Source organism: Equus przewalskii, chromosome 16, assembly GCF_037783145.1.
Source record: "Equus przewalskii isolate Varuska chromosome 16, EquPr2, whole genome shotgun sequence".
NCBI lineage: Eukaryota > Metazoa > Chordata > Mammalia > Perissodactyla > Equidae > Equus > Equus przewalskii.
This window is the reverse complement of record NC_091846.1, coordinates 67,674,344-67,690,643: the sequence shown is the minus strand read 5'-3', so window position 1 is coordinate 67,690,643 and position 16,300 is coordinate 67,674,344. Positions and strand designations below refer to the sequence as shown.

The window sequence follows — 16,300 nt, the reverse complement described above, 5'->3', positions numbered from 1 at the left end:
TTTAGCCACTCCCCCAATGTTTACTCTTGTTCTCTCTCTCTGGAAAGTGAAAGGGAGGCAGTGCTTATTGTCCTGAACCCAACGGTTCTTAGAGCTACAGGCGTTAATTCTTACCTACGAGGTTAATTTTTAAATAAGTAGGAGAGCTTTCTGTTTTAAAAGCATTGTATTCTGAACATTTTACCATCTAAGCAGTTCCAACACGATGCCTTGTGTTCACAGGGATGGAGTCACGGTCAGAGTCCCACAGGCTTTGGGGGCCTTTAGTGATGGTCTCGTGTGGGCTGCGACACTGGCATTGGATCCTGCAGGCTCACACATTCAGTTAGAGGGCAAGTGCCGTTCTGAAGCCTGCAGGAAGAACTGGTCACCCCCTAATTGTGCTGACTCTTCCTGTTCCAAGGCCCTTGTAATACGAGAAAGACCTTCCTGGGCACGGACTCTTCTTAATGACGGCTGTAAGTCGAGCACGCCGGCTGCTACGCTAACTTTAGAGACTCAGCAACACCTTTTGTACGATAAACGGAAGCAATTCCAATCAAATGCACAACAGCTACAGGATAAGTTGTACGCAGCAGGCACTAACTAAAATTAAACCCATAAACACGTGGAAAACACAAAGCGCTCAAAACGGAATCAATGCTCCTTGGCAGACAGGTGCGTGTGCAGAGGGAGGCGATGCTGGTGGCAGGGCTCACGAGAAGGGACTTGCTTCCAGGGACTGCAAGAGCTGCAAACCACAGCGAGCTGATGCCTAGTTTCAAATGAGTCTATTTTAATTTATCTCATTTGGGAGGTCTTAAGCTTTCTTTTCTTATTCAATGTAAAGCAATCGACAATTTCTCTGCCAGCCTAAGGAAACGCTTCAGCAGGCCGCGCATAACGGCAAAGTCTGATGGGCTGCCTCCACCTGTAAGAACACAGCCGAAGAGAAACTGGATGGGCTGATGCTGGATGCCCGGAGAGAAGCGTGCTTGAACTCATCAGTACGAGAAAAGTGATGCAGAGCCCTACAACGAGAACACGGGTACACTCTTTTCCAAAGACCCTTCCTTGGCTGCTTTAAACCAGCACCTAAGAGTCAGTTCTTTTCTCCTTCTAGATGCCTGCGCCCTGGTGTCCATAGGACAGAGTCCACTGAAAGTGTAGTTCAATAAATAGAAAGGAATTCAGCTACTTATTTAACAGTGAAGTGCCATTTATTCTTCTATCTATATAAATGGGGAGCTGAAAGCTATTCCTGGAGGCCCAGAGAGTTAACCACAGAGCTGGAGCCACTTAGCCTCTGCTAAACTGCAGGCCTGTTCCTCTGTCTCTCTCCTGTCTCCACGTCCCTCACTTCCAGCACTGTCGGCACAGAGCTTCTCTCAAGCCCTCCCTCCCTTGCCATCTGCTATAGAAAAGCACCCGGAATCTCAATAGTCTCATCATTGAATTTCTGCTTATTCAGGAATCTGAGAGTGTGGGAGCCAACACGCTGGATCTGGGATGTCCCCTTCACGTTACACCTTGTGACAAAGTGGAAAACAATGAGGAGCTTCTAAACTTCCGATCAATTTTATCCACCCTGGAGCCAAAAGAATTCTCTCCTCGGAAAAGATGTTTAAAATGTCAGTTAACAGTGGGAGCCAGAAAACAAAGACAACAAAAACCAAAACCTGTCCCGTCCAGCAGAGCCTCTGTAACCTGAGGCATTTATCAGATTGGACAGAGCGGCTGGCAAAACTCCAGGCGCACCCGGCTCGACGGTCACAAATCGGATGGAAGTTTATAATGAGGACCAGAATGGTTGAAAACGACAGACCTCTAGAGACAACAATTCACAAAAATTTAAAAGGGGCAAAACTAATTGCAAAGTATAATGGGAAGAAAAAATACAGCAAAAAAAAAAAAAAAAAAAAAAAAAGGATTTACGCGGCCAACTGCCTAAGCAGAAGAGAGGCCCAGTGAGATGCCAGAGGAAAAGCCACACTGCTGACCAACAGCTGGACTTGCCTTTAGACTGACTTCAATATTCTGAACTTGGAGCAATGCGTGTTCCCGTAACAGGGAAAGCGGCCCCAGAAACTGAGACACAGTAGCCCAGTCACAACACTGCATGAAGACTCTACCGTCATCGGCCCCTCCATCGGGCGCAACTGGGTGTAGCAGCTCGAGCTGCCCCTCCTCTACATGGTGTCCTGTCAACTAAATGAGGTTCCCAGAGGGCTGATGGGTTCTGCAATTCCTGGCGCCCTTTAACTGCTTCATCGATTTGAGGATTGTAAGTGGAGGTAAACAATTAGTGGCAACTCATTCAGGAAACGCAAAGCAGTGGGAAGAGTCTTGGGCTTCACCTCTCCCTTGACTGTACGCCCATGTGCCCAATGCCCTTCCTGACGCAGCCACGTGATGTCTCATGGGAATCTCAAACATAACCTGGCAGGTCCAAACTCTCGACTCTCTGCCCCTCCCCAATCCTCTACTTCCCTCCACCCCTCCCCATTTTAGGAATCGTCAACACCACCCACCCAAATCTAAACATCCCCTCTACTTTCCTCAGACTCCACCCCCAACCCATCACCAAGACAGACGGACCCCACCTCCCGCATGTATTCCAAACGCAACCACTTTTCTCCATTTCCACTTCTCCCACCTCCTTTGCCGCCATCTGGCCTGGATGACTAAGCCTCCATACAGCACATTGTCTTTTCACACCGCGTATCATAGGGCCTCTGACCCACCTCAGTGCACTTCACCTGCAACATTTGTGCCATGTCAGCCCTCTGAGGGGTTTGAACATCTGCAGCTAATTTCTGCCTTGGGCACTGCCCAACTGCTCCTTCCACCTGGGAGGTTCTTCCTCAGAAAATGACTGACAGGTCCTCAGAAGGACCCCAGATCGACCAAGCTCCAGTCGTCACCCAGTCACCTTCCAGTGCATCACCCTACTTCAATCACCTAAAGAGCTCTTACCATTATCTGATATTTTTCTTGTTTATTTAACCATTTTGTTTGTTCCCATGAGAGTCAGGATTGTCTTTTCACCTCTCTATTCCCAGTGCCTAGAATAATGCTTGCACACTTCATAAATCCTGTTGACTGAATGTCTTTATCCTTTTGATAAATGGTCAACCACTCAAGATAAATAGAGATGTGCTCTGTACCGAGAGAGATGAGGGAGGTGTGACAGACTTGGTCTTAAACAGCTATAGCTTGAAAGGCACAGGTGGCAAAAATCCGGCTGGTCAGATTACTGTACTCGTAAGGGCACTCTTGAAAGCGAGGCATTTTATCCTCACGTGTTCCCATTGGGCTCTGCTCTCTTTCAGAAGACCATCTGCTTTGCTGCAAGTTATAAAATGAGTAGAAGCAGTGATGATGATGATAATGATGATGAGGAGAAGGATGACGACAACAATGATGGCCATGATGGTGATGATGATGGTTATCATTCATAGTGTCCCTCCTGGGTTCCACCACTCAGTGTATAACAGTGCTTATCTTCAAAACAACCCTGGCCAAGCAAGCATTATAGACGCATCGACACCGGCGAATTAACAGAGGTGCACAGGGAACAAATAACTGGCCAAACAACCTCCAAGAGCACAAGTGACACTGGAGGCCAGGCCTGGCCCAATGCTCATGATTCTCCCTGTTGGCCACAGTTTCAAAGAAAATGACCCACAGTTTATGTCCACTCATCCATGGCAGCAACAAAGAGAAACTCTGAGTTAACATCTTGGTTTCACAAGAGATTCATTTCCCAAAACCGTCCTGTGATGTGATAGATATCACAGGGAAAATATGACAGTAATAGGTTGTAACCCAGTTCACTTCATGTTGCAGCCTTAAAGAAACCAAGCTTAAGGGAAAAGGTGATACTTTCTTCTAGAGAGAGGGTTTAAACTGTTAAGCACAGTTAAGCAGATGCTGGTTGAGTAAACACTGTAAAACGTTTAATCAGTCGACTTAGAACATTAACTTTCTCTTCTCCTCAGCACCCCATAGCAATAAGTACCCAGTTTCCAAACCACTAACCTTGTGAGTTCCTCTTGGAGCTGTGTGTGGTCAGGTGGAAAGAACTTCACCACAAACTTAACAACAACATGCTTTGGCCCTAAAAAGGGGGGAAAAAACAGTAAAGTATTTATTGATTTGTGTTTCAAATGCTGTTAAAGAAAAAGACTTTCCAGGGTATATTATACAGCAAACAATGAGTCTCATTCTGAGCTGCCGAGAATACACCCGCCAACGCCCAAGTCACTCAACGGCTGGTCCAATTTGGTTACTAATCACCTTTTCATATTGTGGGGAAACATACCTGTTTTTAAAAAACACTGTGACAAGTATATTACACTGCGATATTAAACTTTTTCTCTGGAGACTTAAATTTTACCCAGGTTTAAAGAAAAGGCATTTATTTGTCTTCAACAATTTATCTACTGGCTGCTTTAGTCCAAATATAGGCTTTAGATAACTTAAGAAGGAGATAATGAATGTGTAAAGCAGTTACGTAATTTATTACTTTTATCTACAAGGTACAGCTGCTAATGTGTTCATCAAATATGTATCTAGCACCCACTTGCCAGGTGCTCTCCTCAGCTCTGGAGAGAAACATCAACAAGATGTGGCACAGCCCTTGTCAGAGTCAGACAAGCCTTGGTTAAGTGTCTCAGAAACCACCTTCTCAGTGAGTTCAGACAAAATCAGGAAGCAGAGCTGGGAGCAGGTGGGCAGGGAGAGACTGTGAAAGAGATGGATAACTTTTCTTTTCAGAGTTAAAATAGAACATTAAATAGATAATAAAACCATCATTTGCAGTCTGAGCCAGCTTGTTTTGATGTACAAGCTACAATGTCAGAGCAGCCTTACCAGTTCTGCCATTTGCAATAACAGCAGTGAGTTTACGTTCCATGGGATATAACACACTATAATGAAATCCAAATTTTAGCGTAGTCATAAAAGCAGAAAATGTCTTTTTCCTCTACGTCTCACTATCACAAAAAAATAGATGTTCTATTATAATTGCTATGATAACACATTCAAGTTTACAAAAAAAAGCAAAAATGATATAGCATAAGATGAAGATGTCAACATATATAAGATTAGGAGGAAAAAAACAAGGCTCAGAAGTACTGGAGCCAAGCAAAGCTGGGCTTCTTTTCCTTAATCACCCGAAAGATGAACAGAGACCCTCGAACAGCAATTCCGGATCATAAACTAATAGACAGTTGCGCCATCTCCTCTCAGCAATTCTCAGGGAATTAAATGAAGCTCCTAGCATCTGTAGAAACCTGTAGCTGGGAAGATGCTGGTGCTAAATGCAAAACGACAGCCTTCTCACACAGGGTTGGTCACAGCACATGGGCCTGGAAAGGAGAACCCCTGCTCCAGTGTGGACCCACTAACGACTCACTGTCTTTGGCCTGCATTTGGTAATGTGCTACGAGGTTCCTTTCACCAGGAGCAATTCCCACCACGAGTCACTGCAGGGACAGGTGTCATTCATCTGGACGCTACGCTACCTCCACCCAGCAGGCCTGGGGGTTTCTGCCAGCAGTGTGTCCCACCTCCCCACATTGGTCACTGGCCAGCTATGCAGTAGAGGTTAAACAAGCTATGGCTGTTCCATTTTCAGCCTCGGTAATTGCTTAATTTAAATGACAGAAGATCAACAGTAATTTCAGTTGCATAAGGGCCATACAGACACTGTGTGCCTGTTTGTTACATCCACAGAAACTGCTGTGAGTGGCCTGGTGGGGCTTCCCAACCAGACATAAAAACGATCCACAAGGTATTGTGCGCCTCATGCTCAGCTGAAAGAATGCAATTTTGTTACCATCCTCAGACTTTTGCCCAGTTCCTGGCTGCAGCTAGCGAGCACTTGGGATGACTTTGAGAAGAGATCTTGGCTCTGAACTTGACCTCAAAGCAGAGGGCGAGGAGGACAGTCCAGTGCTGAGATGCGGCGAGAAGGGAGAGAAAACCAAGTGTCCTCTCTCCTTTCCTCTCCTAAACCCTCCTTCATCTTTTCTCAACACACAGTCTAAATGCAAGCCAGACTCCCTTCAGTTCTGCTTGCCATTCAGAAACACACACGTACGCATATATACACACATACACACATTTTGGGCACCTTATTCTTCCAAACCACACCTGCATTCTGATTTTACAGGCTTTGAAGAGGCAGCTCAGAAAAGCCAACATCAATTTTATGAGTAAATGGCTCTACCTTCCCCCTTTAAAAGTGACAGGAAGAAACACAGGCACAGACAAGACAAGCTCAATGACTCTGGGGCTTAATTGCATGCTTTAGCTGTTAATCAAAACAAAATTTGATTTTCCAAGCAAGGTTTTGATTGCCAAATTGTTATATATTAAAATTGCAGAAGATACATTTTAGTATTACGTAGACTAGTGATGATGAAAAAGCAATCATGTAAAAACAGAATCTGTGTCACTGATGCTTGATGCCATGGGGCAGACAATGTCTAGATGAGGAAAATGCTGGCTTTATATTTAACATCACTGTTAAACATACAGTACAGACTTACTTCGAATCTGCTTGACAATAGGTTTTAAGAGATCCAGCCACACCTACAAAGGAAAAAAGAACAGATGCAGACATAAATTCTCAATGAAACAGTGCAAGTATGTTGAGACTTTATTTGGAGCTGTTTAAAATAAAAACATTTTTGAGTATTGGAGGCTGTCTGTTCCATTCGTCTCCAGAATGCCATGTCTTACATCGTCTACCAGTTTTATAGAATAGGTCCAAATTTGCTAATATTATCCCTGAGCTTTGAAATTAAAATCTCTCCTAGACTCAAATAGTTAACTAAGAATCCTTCTACTCTCATTTGTACTTTCATCATAGTTAGCTATTCAGCAAATATTAATGAAAGATTGCGTGCCTAGGTACAAGCTGAGTGAAATATGCATGCTCCCTAATGAGACAACATACATGTATGTATACGCATTTACAGAAGAGCACGTCTTTGAGGGGTATGGAAAGGAAATGAGTTATTTACCGAACACAACCTCTGCACCAGGCACCATTCATAAGCTATTTATCTCTCAAAACAAGGCCAGAAGGATTCCCGTTACCCCGGAGAGAAAACAGAGACTTGCAGAAGCTGAATAATTTGTCCCAGGGCTCTCAGCTCGAGCGGCAGAGCCAAGGCTGAAATCAGGCCTTTCCAGCTTCCAAGTCCAGACTCTTCACACACATGCCCCTCAGCACACAGTTTGAGTGGCAAAATTTTTTTTTTAAAGAGAAACCAGCTGCTCTTATTAATAAAGTGTTAACCATATGGTCCCATTTCACACACGTTTGTCTTTAAATTCCCCTTGAACTTGTGATCATTTGAATAGGGTTCTACTGAAGCTCATATTTGCACATATGACAAAAACAAAGTTAATGCGCTTAATGTAAAAAGGGTTTTCTAAAAAAAGGGAACACCCAAAACTACACAAAGAACAATAGATTAAGTGATGAAGAAAAAAGGACAATGGCTAATGGGAACATGTTCAAATTCAGGAGTAGTCTGCACTATGAATGCAAATCTAAATAATCAAATGCCATTTCCACCCATTAAATTTGCATCCAGATATGCCTGTATGTATACACATGTTTGTATTTTATACGTAATACCCAAAGTTGGCAAAGGGGTGGGGAAACACACACTGTGTCAGCTCTATTGGTGGATGTATGGACTGGCACAATGTTTCTGGAGACTAACTAAGGAATGATTATCTAAAACCTCAGAAGTATTCCCATACCTACCCTTTCCTCCAGTAATTCAAGTTTGGGAAGTTATATATTATGCACACAAAGACCTATGCACAAGAAATGCTAACCACGCCATTTTTACATATTACTCAACAATAGTTAAAAATTTTACAATAACCTAAATTAAATAAATAAAATAGTCTACCTCTATATGACACATTACCACACAAGCATTAAAAATCGTGTTCTTGATGAATATTTAAGAATGTGGGAAAATGTGTCTGGGAGGCTGGAAGATGAGTGATTTCTTATCGTCTGCCTTTCTACATTATCCAAATTATCTTAAATGAGCACTAAGAATTCTCATAATGAAAAATCTAAAAATTTTAAGTTCCTACTTATTCAGGTTACTCTTCCCCACCACCTTTTCAAATAAATAAGATTTTATAATGAAATTCTCAATTCTATATTCCCCATTCCCTACCGTTCTCCTCTAAGAGAAAAAAATAATGGCATTAGTTGACTTAGGATCATCTCCGCCATCATATTCATAAACCTCAACATTAGAACGAGAATAGTCATTCAAAACAGCAATCTGCAAAATATAATATTTTCTTCCTAAGAATCCTAAAAGCTGGACAAGGTGGCAAACGTATTTCCATTTGATGAGACAACTGATATTCACAGAATAAATGCCCGAAGTTGGAACTTAAACCCTGTTCTCGAGACTCATTTATTCCATCCAACAAAAAATTACTGTGTCCCCAGTGCTAGGCTCCAGGAATCCAATGATGAGAAAACCAGTCATGGTCCCTGCTTCATGGAGCTTATGGTCTAGTGAGGGAGACAGAGAGGAACCAAAAAAACTTCCTAACAAAAGTGAAAAAGGGGGCCAGCCCAGTGGCATAGTGGTTAAGTTTGTATGCTCCACTTTGGCAGCCTAGGGTTTGCAGGTTCGAATCCTGGGTGCGGACCTACACACTGCCCACCAAGCCACACTGTGGTGGGATCCCACATACAAAATAGAGGCAGATTGGCACAGACATTAGCTTAGTGACGATCTTCCTCAAGCAAAAAGAGGAAGATTGGCAATGGATGTTAGCTCAGGGCCAATCTTCCTCATCAAAAAAAAAAAAAAAAAAAAAGTGAAGTAGCTGAGATAAATGAAATGAACAGGAGTCCCAGTGGACTCCAAAGGTCTAGGATGCAGAGGTGTGACCCAGTCAGGGGAGAAGGGAAGGTAGGGGGGATCCTGAGACTTCATATGAACATGACATTGTGCTGAGATCTGAAGGAGGAGAGAAATAAGAACATATGAAGACACACAGTAAAAACACTTGTCCAGATGCCTGAGGTGAAAGAACAACATGGCTGCAGGGCTGGGCTTGTGGGTCAGACCCCACTGAGGTCATGTTAAGATTCTTTGTCCTTACCCTAAGAGCAATTGCGAAGGGTTTAAGCATGGGGCTGATTCGATCAGATGTGCGCTTTGAAAAGACTAGGCTAACAACGTGAGAACAGACAGAGGGGCCAGAACAGATGCCGGTTGACCTGCTGCAATTGTCCAGGCAAGAGGGAATGGTATTTTGGACCAGGAAGGCAGAAGGAGAGTCGGGGAAAAGTGGGCGTATTTAAGAAAAACTGAAGAGGTAACATCTCATGGGATTTACTGATGGACTGGATATGGCGGCCGAGGGAGGAAACAACGACCAGAATGACACCAAGATTTCTGCCATGGGCATCCGGACAGATGCCAGCGCCATTCACAGAGACAAGGAGCACTGGAAGAGAGCCCAGATGGAGGAGCGCCAGACACTGTGATTCTATGAGGTGCCTTGGATCTCCTGAGGAAGACGCAGTAGGGAAACGGCGGGACACTCGGCTGAGCTCAGAGGAGAAGCCTGAGCAGGAGGTCTCACGTTTAGAAGGTGCCACCACCCTGACTCCATGCAGGACAAGATGGCCTCGTAGAGGCCAGAGGACGGAATGCATGGTGGGGGCAGATGAGGATGGAAGGAAAATAAGGAGAGAGTTGTGCCATGGAAGCCACGGGGGGATGGTGTTTCCAGAAGAAAGAATGTGAAGAACTGTGGAAAGGTCAGCTAAGATGAGAGAGAACTGGATATCTGTTTGTCAGCTTACTTAGTGGTGGCTCTGGAAGCCTGGTGGGCAGTGAAGAGGCAGGAAGGATGAATAGTCTTTTCCAGAAGCCGGCTGTGAAGAAAGAGGCAAGAGACTAAGGCAGAGGGGTTGAGGAATCAAATACGGGTACTGCCTATTTGCTTCTTTCTAATAGGAAAGCCCTAGGTGCGTCCAAAAAGGGGGAGGGACTGAGAAGGTGAACAAGAAGGGACGATGGACGTCTGAGGGACCTGAGATGACGTGAGAAGGTAGCTCTGAAACACAGGGGATTGGCTTGAGACAGAAAGAGCTCTGCCATGGGGTGGCGGGGTCGGGGGAGAAAGAAAGGCTAATGACAGATGTTAGTAAGTTTATATTTCTGTGTCAGGAAGAAAGATAAGAAAGTTCCTCCTTGATGCCATCTGTTTCCCCTGTAAACTCTGCGGATTGGAAGACTGAGGTGAAGAAGATTGGAAATAGTGTGTTGCATGGGACTGTGAATTAACTGGAGAATTCTAGTGGGATTCCCCAGGGCTGCTGAGCGTCTGCTCACGAGCCTGCCCTCCCGTGCCCTTTCGACCCCCACGGCCGCCTCAGGGGAACCATCTCAGATCTTCACCATTGCCAGTTCTGCCACAGAATCTCTCTAAACGTCTGCAAACCACTCAGGACAAAACAACCAGGCTCTGGCAATGTAGTTGCCAATTTTATGAATTGTTTTAAAACATCTCTCTTCTGTTTTTGGCATTTCTGTGGAAAGCATCAAATACATGCACCAATTTGAGCCAACTGAGCATGTGGGTTTAGAACACAAAAGCTTGGGACCGTCAGACTGGCCTGAAGCAGCCGGTCTGGTAGAGCTCTGCAGCAACAATGCCACAAGGCATCGGTCCCATCCCAGCTCCGCTGGCCTGGGTGAGAACGTAGGCCCGAGAGAACCTCTCCATTTACGTTAGACGGACACTGGCAGAGCTGAGACACAAGATCTCGCACACGCAGGAGTTCAACTGCTATGAATGGATGAGCTCGAAAGCGCAAGAAGAAAAACAGGCTTGAAGTCCGATATATGGGGAGGGCTACTGGGAAGGATTTGAACCGGGCTAGGTCATCTGAGATACATCACTTGTTCCTTCAACCTAAGCAGAACGGAAAAGAGTTCCAGACGAGGTTAAAAGGCAACAAAAGCACTAAAAATCCTTCTTTCCCTGCCAATGGTTCTCTCGAGTGTCACAACTGTAAAGGTCTATCTGCAGCCCCACCTCCCACCCCTTCAACCAAGCCACACACCCCTGTTCTCTGCCGGTCTCCGGGGCACGTCCACAATCCACACTGCCCGACTGTAAATGGATCTGGTCAAAATGAATGGATTTCTAGAAATGTCATTCCAAGTGAGTAGGTCTTACCAAATCAAGGAACGTCCCCTGCTGGGATCTGAAGGCCTATAGAAGAGTTTGCTAGGGATGCCAAGACAAAGTGTTACAGATGAGGCGGCGTGGACAAAAAAATGTATTTCCTCAGAGTTCCGGAGGCTCAAGGTGCCACAGGTGTGGTTTCCCCCGAGGCCGCTCTCGCTGGCTTGCAGTCGGCCGCCTCTGGCTTCACGGGCTTCCCTCTGCACACGCACGCCCCTGGGGTCTCCTGGGGACCTCCAGATTGCTTCTTCTTAAAGTGAAGCAGAGTCAGGACCCACTCGAATGGCCTCAGTGTAACTTAATCACCTCTTGAAAGGCCCTGTCTTCAAGTACTGTCACATTCTGAGTATGAGCGTAGAGCGTCAACATACAAATTTTAAGGGGACACAATTCAGCCCATAGCACCGATCTTCCACAATTTGCTTTCAACACAGTTTTCCAGCCCCCTCTTCCCCTACTTGCCTACGTTTCAGTCAGGCTACCTATTTTTCTCCGATCCCCTTGTTAATGTTACTTTCCTCCTTTGCAATATGTCCTCTGCACCGAAATACCGAAATACCGTTAGGTGAGAAGAAATGCTTTAACGCCCAGGCAAGATGACTCACTGACCCCAAAGCCCTTCTCTTCTTTCCCTAAACATCTTTTGACCCCTGTTTGTGGTAAGTGACATTTTAGGTGGATTTTGTAGGCAACTGAAATATTTGAGGTATTTTGGAAAAGGTCTTATTAAAAGAGAGCCAGTCACTTGATATTAGACAGGCGGCAAGAAAGAGACTATTTCTTGAGCACCTACTGTGTGCTAGGCACTGGATAGGCACTTTACACATACTCATTTAATATTCATTACAATGGGGTTGTTTTACACAGGAAGGAAGCCATGCTCAGAGAGCTTCTTTAGGTTGCCCAAGGTCACACAGCTGGGATTCAACATCAAGTCCATTTGGCTCCAAACCTGTGATTTTCCTGCAACATAACATGCTGCCGCTCTAAAAGCTACAGAACTCAACAGAAGCTCAGCTCTCCTCTTCATGTTTAAAAATCAAAACAGCATACAACAAAAATATTTCTTCATCAACCGTAACATACATAGGAACCAGATAAAATGTTATAGAATATTATTCAGTGTCTATAATTTATTGCAACAAATTACTCTTTCTGTAGCTGACTCCTACAAGAAATAACCTTACTCTGAACTTTTGTTTGTAATAATTTGTTTGAATTTAATTTTTCATGTTAGTCTTAATTACTTCATTAGCTTCACATATAGTTACATTTAAAAGATATGTCAAGTGTGGCTTTCTTTTTAAAAACCTCTTAATTTTTAGAGGTTAATGATTCTGGTCCAAATAAAGTGACAGGGATTGGATTTATCTTCCTACATGAAACAACCAAGAAAGAAAAAAATGCATAACATAACAGATCTGAAGATTCGGGACACGAGGCAATGAGAAACAGTGATCCCTGAGAGACTAGGAAATAAAATCGTGATCCCTGTGGGTGCCCGAGCCTTCCGCCTTGAGCAAGTTTCTAGGCTGTGTTGCAGGGAGGCGGAACCTGGCAAGATCCATGACATGAAGAGATGGGGTTGAGAATGTAGGGAATCAAGGTAGCGAGAGTTCAGAGAGAATAGAAAGCTCTTCCCTGACAGAGCATTTAGGAGAATGTAGAGGGTTACCTTTGAGGAATCAGCTGAATGCTGATCAATGGATGCTTGTCAGGAAAGTACCCAAGACTGAGGGGAAAGAACCAAGGAAAGGATGAGAGCTAACACACCTGGTGTTCACACAGGGCCAGGAATACAGCCAGACTGGAAGACCTCATGATTCACGGGCACTGAGTCGAGTCCTGAAGGTCATCCCTTAGCAGTAGGGAATAAATAGCCCCAGACTGTACACTACACCAGTCCCACCTGACAAGCCTTTTTAAAAGCCAGATTTGCAAGGGCTACATTGTTTCCAAACAACTTATTTGCACCTCAGAACACTCAATAAGATTACAGGAACATAAAGCTACCCAGCACTCAACAAGGTAAAATTCACAGTATCTGACACCCAATAAATAAAATCACCAGGCTCACAAAGAAGCAGGAAAATACAATCCATAATTAGACAAAAAAAAAATAAAATAAAATCTGACCTAACCTAGAACTGACACAGATATTAGAATTAGTGGAGAATGACATGAAGACAGTTATTACAATTGTATTCTCTATGTTCAAAAGGTTGAGATATGGAAGATACAAAAAAGACCCAAACTAAACTTCTAGAGATGGAAACAACATTGTGTGAGGTAAAAAAACACATTGGATGAGACTAACAGCAGATTAGACATTGCAGAAGAAATTCTAATAAATTTGAATTTATTTATTGACCTGGCAGTGGAAACAATACAAAATGAAACACAGAGGAAAATTACCAAAAAATTAATAGAGCATTAGAGAACTGTGGAACAACTTTAGGCAGCCTAATATACATGGAATTGGAGTCCCAAAGGAAAAGAGATGGTAGGGGTGGGGGAAACCAGAAGAAAAAGTATAAGAAGAAATAATGGCTGAAATTTTTCCAAATTTCAAGAAAACTATAATCCTACAGGTCCAAGAAGGTCAGCAAACCCAAAGCATAAGAGCTGCGAAGAAAATTACACAGAAGCATGTCATAATCTAATTGCTCAAAAACAGTAAAAAGAGAATATCTTGAAATCAGCCAGAGAAAAAAGACACATTATGTACAAAGGAACAAAGATAAAGATGACAGTACATTTCTTGTCAGAAACAGTGCAAGGGAGAATGCAGTGGAGCAAGACTTTTAATGTACTAGAAGAAAACACTATTCACCTTAGAATTTTACATCCAGCAATAAATGTCTTTCAAAAACGAAGGCAAAATACTCTTTCAAACACATGAAAGCTGAGAGAATTCATCGCCAGCAGAGCCATATAACAAGAAATCTTAAAGGAAGCCCTTTAATCAAAAAGAAAATGATATCAGATGGAATCTCTCTCTACACAAAGGAATAAGAACACCAAAATGTAAACAGCATGGTTAATATATAAGGTGTTTTAATAATTTAAAAAATTATTTATAGGTCTACAGAAGACAATGCACTAGTAAACAAAAATAACAACAATGTAATGTGGGGATCATAACTCGTGTGAAAAAGAACTGTATGACAACAACAGCAAAAAAAAAAAGGTCAGAAAGTGGAAATATACCATTGTAAGTTTTTATACTATATGTGAAGTGGAATAATATCGCCTAAAGGCAGGCTGTGATAAGTTAAAGATGTACACTATTAACCCCAAAGCAACCTCTAAAGTTACAAACTGAAGAGTGATAGCTAATAAACCAACAAAGAAGGTGAAATGGAATCATCAAAATATTCAATTAATCAAAAGGAAGGCAGAAAAAAGGAACAAAGAATGGATAAGACAAACAGAAAACAAATGGCAAGATGACTGATTTAAACCACATCAATAATCACATTAAATGTAAATGGTCTAAACACCTCCAATTAAAAGGCAGGGATTAGGGGCTGGCCCTGGGGCCTAGTGGTTAAGTTTGGTGTGCTCTGCTTTGGTGGCCCAAGTGTTTGAGTTCAGATCCCAGATGTGGACCTACACCACTTGACAGCCGTGCTGTGGTGGCAACCCACATATAGCATACAGGAAGATTGGCACAGATATTAGCTCAGGGCTAATCTTCCTCAGCAAAAAGAAAAAAAAAGAAAGGCTGGGATTGTCAGATTGGATAACAAGGCAGGACCCAACTGTATGATGACTACAAGAAACACACTAAATATAAAGACACAAATAGGTTAAAAAGAAAAGGAAAAAGGCATATCATGCTAACATTAATAATTAAAATAATTTTTAAAAAACCTAAAGTGGCTATATTAGTATCAAAGTAGACATGAGAATAAAGAATATCACCAAGGATAAAGAAGGTAATTTCTTAATGATAAAGGAGTCAGTTAATTAAGAGGATGTAAAAATCTTAAGTATTTGTACACTTAGTAACAGAACTTCAGAAAACATGAAGCAAAAACTGATTAAACTGCAAGAAGAAACAGACAGGTCCACAACTACGGTTGGAGATTTTAACAGCTCTTGCTCCATAACTGATGGAACATGTAGGCAGAAATTCAGTAAGAATAGAGAAAGTTTCAACAACACTAGCAACCAACATGATCCAATTGATATAAATTGAATACTCCACCTCACACCCAAGAATATGCATTCTTTTCAAGTTCCCAAAAACATTTACCAAAATAAACCATATTCTGGGGCATAAAAGAGATATCCGTAAACTGTTTATAAACATTCACGTCATACAAACTACATTCTCCAACCACCATGGAATTAACTGAAAAATTTCCACAGCAAGAACTATGGAAAATCCCCATAGATTTGGAAACTAAATAACATATTTCTAAATAATACATGGGTCAAAGAAGGAACCAAAGGGAAATTAGAAAGTATTTTAAACTGAAATGAAAATGAAAACACAATAAATCAAAATTTACAGGATGCCACTAAAAAGCTCTTAATTTGACAATAATCTTCTCAGAGTAGGCCCGGTGGTATAGTGATTAAGTTCGTGTGCTCCACTTCAGCGGCACAGAGTTTGCGGGTTCAGATGTTGGTGTGGACCTAGACACGGCTCATTAAGCCACGCTGTGGCAGGCATCACATATATAAAATAGAGGAAGATGGGCACAGATGCTAGCTCAGGGCCAATCTTCCTCAAGCAAAAAAGAAGAAGATTGGCAACAGATGTTAGCTCAGGGCCAATCTTTCTCACCAAAAAAAAAAAAACAAACCAAGAGAAACAAAAAAACCCTTCTACTAGTAAGGAATTCATACATATGTATTCTAGAAAATTAGATAATTTGGATGAGCAAAATTTTAAAAATTGTCTTCTACGACCAAGAGACCATGGTCAATACCTTAGAGAAGTTGTTGTCAGAGCTGAGCTTGCATCACAATCACCCTAAAGGTTTGTTAAAACACACACCACAGGATCCTGCTCCCAGAGTCACTCATCTGGGGTGGGGAC

At 42.8% G+C, this 16,300-nt stretch overlaps 1 protein-coding gene across 8 annotated transcripts in view; it reads right to left on the bottom strand.

Moving 5' to 3' along the window:
- Positions 1-16,300, bottom strand: part of FARP1 (FERM, ARH/RhoGEF and pleckstrin domain protein 1) — a 287,796-nt gene that overhangs the window by 77,479 nt on the left and 194,017 nt on the right. For all 8 annotated transcript variants that reach the window (XM_070579102.1, XM_070579106.1, XM_070579101.1 and 5 more), the window contains 2 exons: positions 6,537-6,579; positions 4,021-4,099 (listed from right to left, as the gene is read on the bottom strand). In XM_070579102.1, the coding sequence (XP_070435203.1) occupies positions 4,021-4,099; positions 6,537-6,579 (122 nt within the window). The remainder of the gene's footprint in view (positions 1-4,020; positions 4,100-6,536; positions 6,580-16,300) is intronic.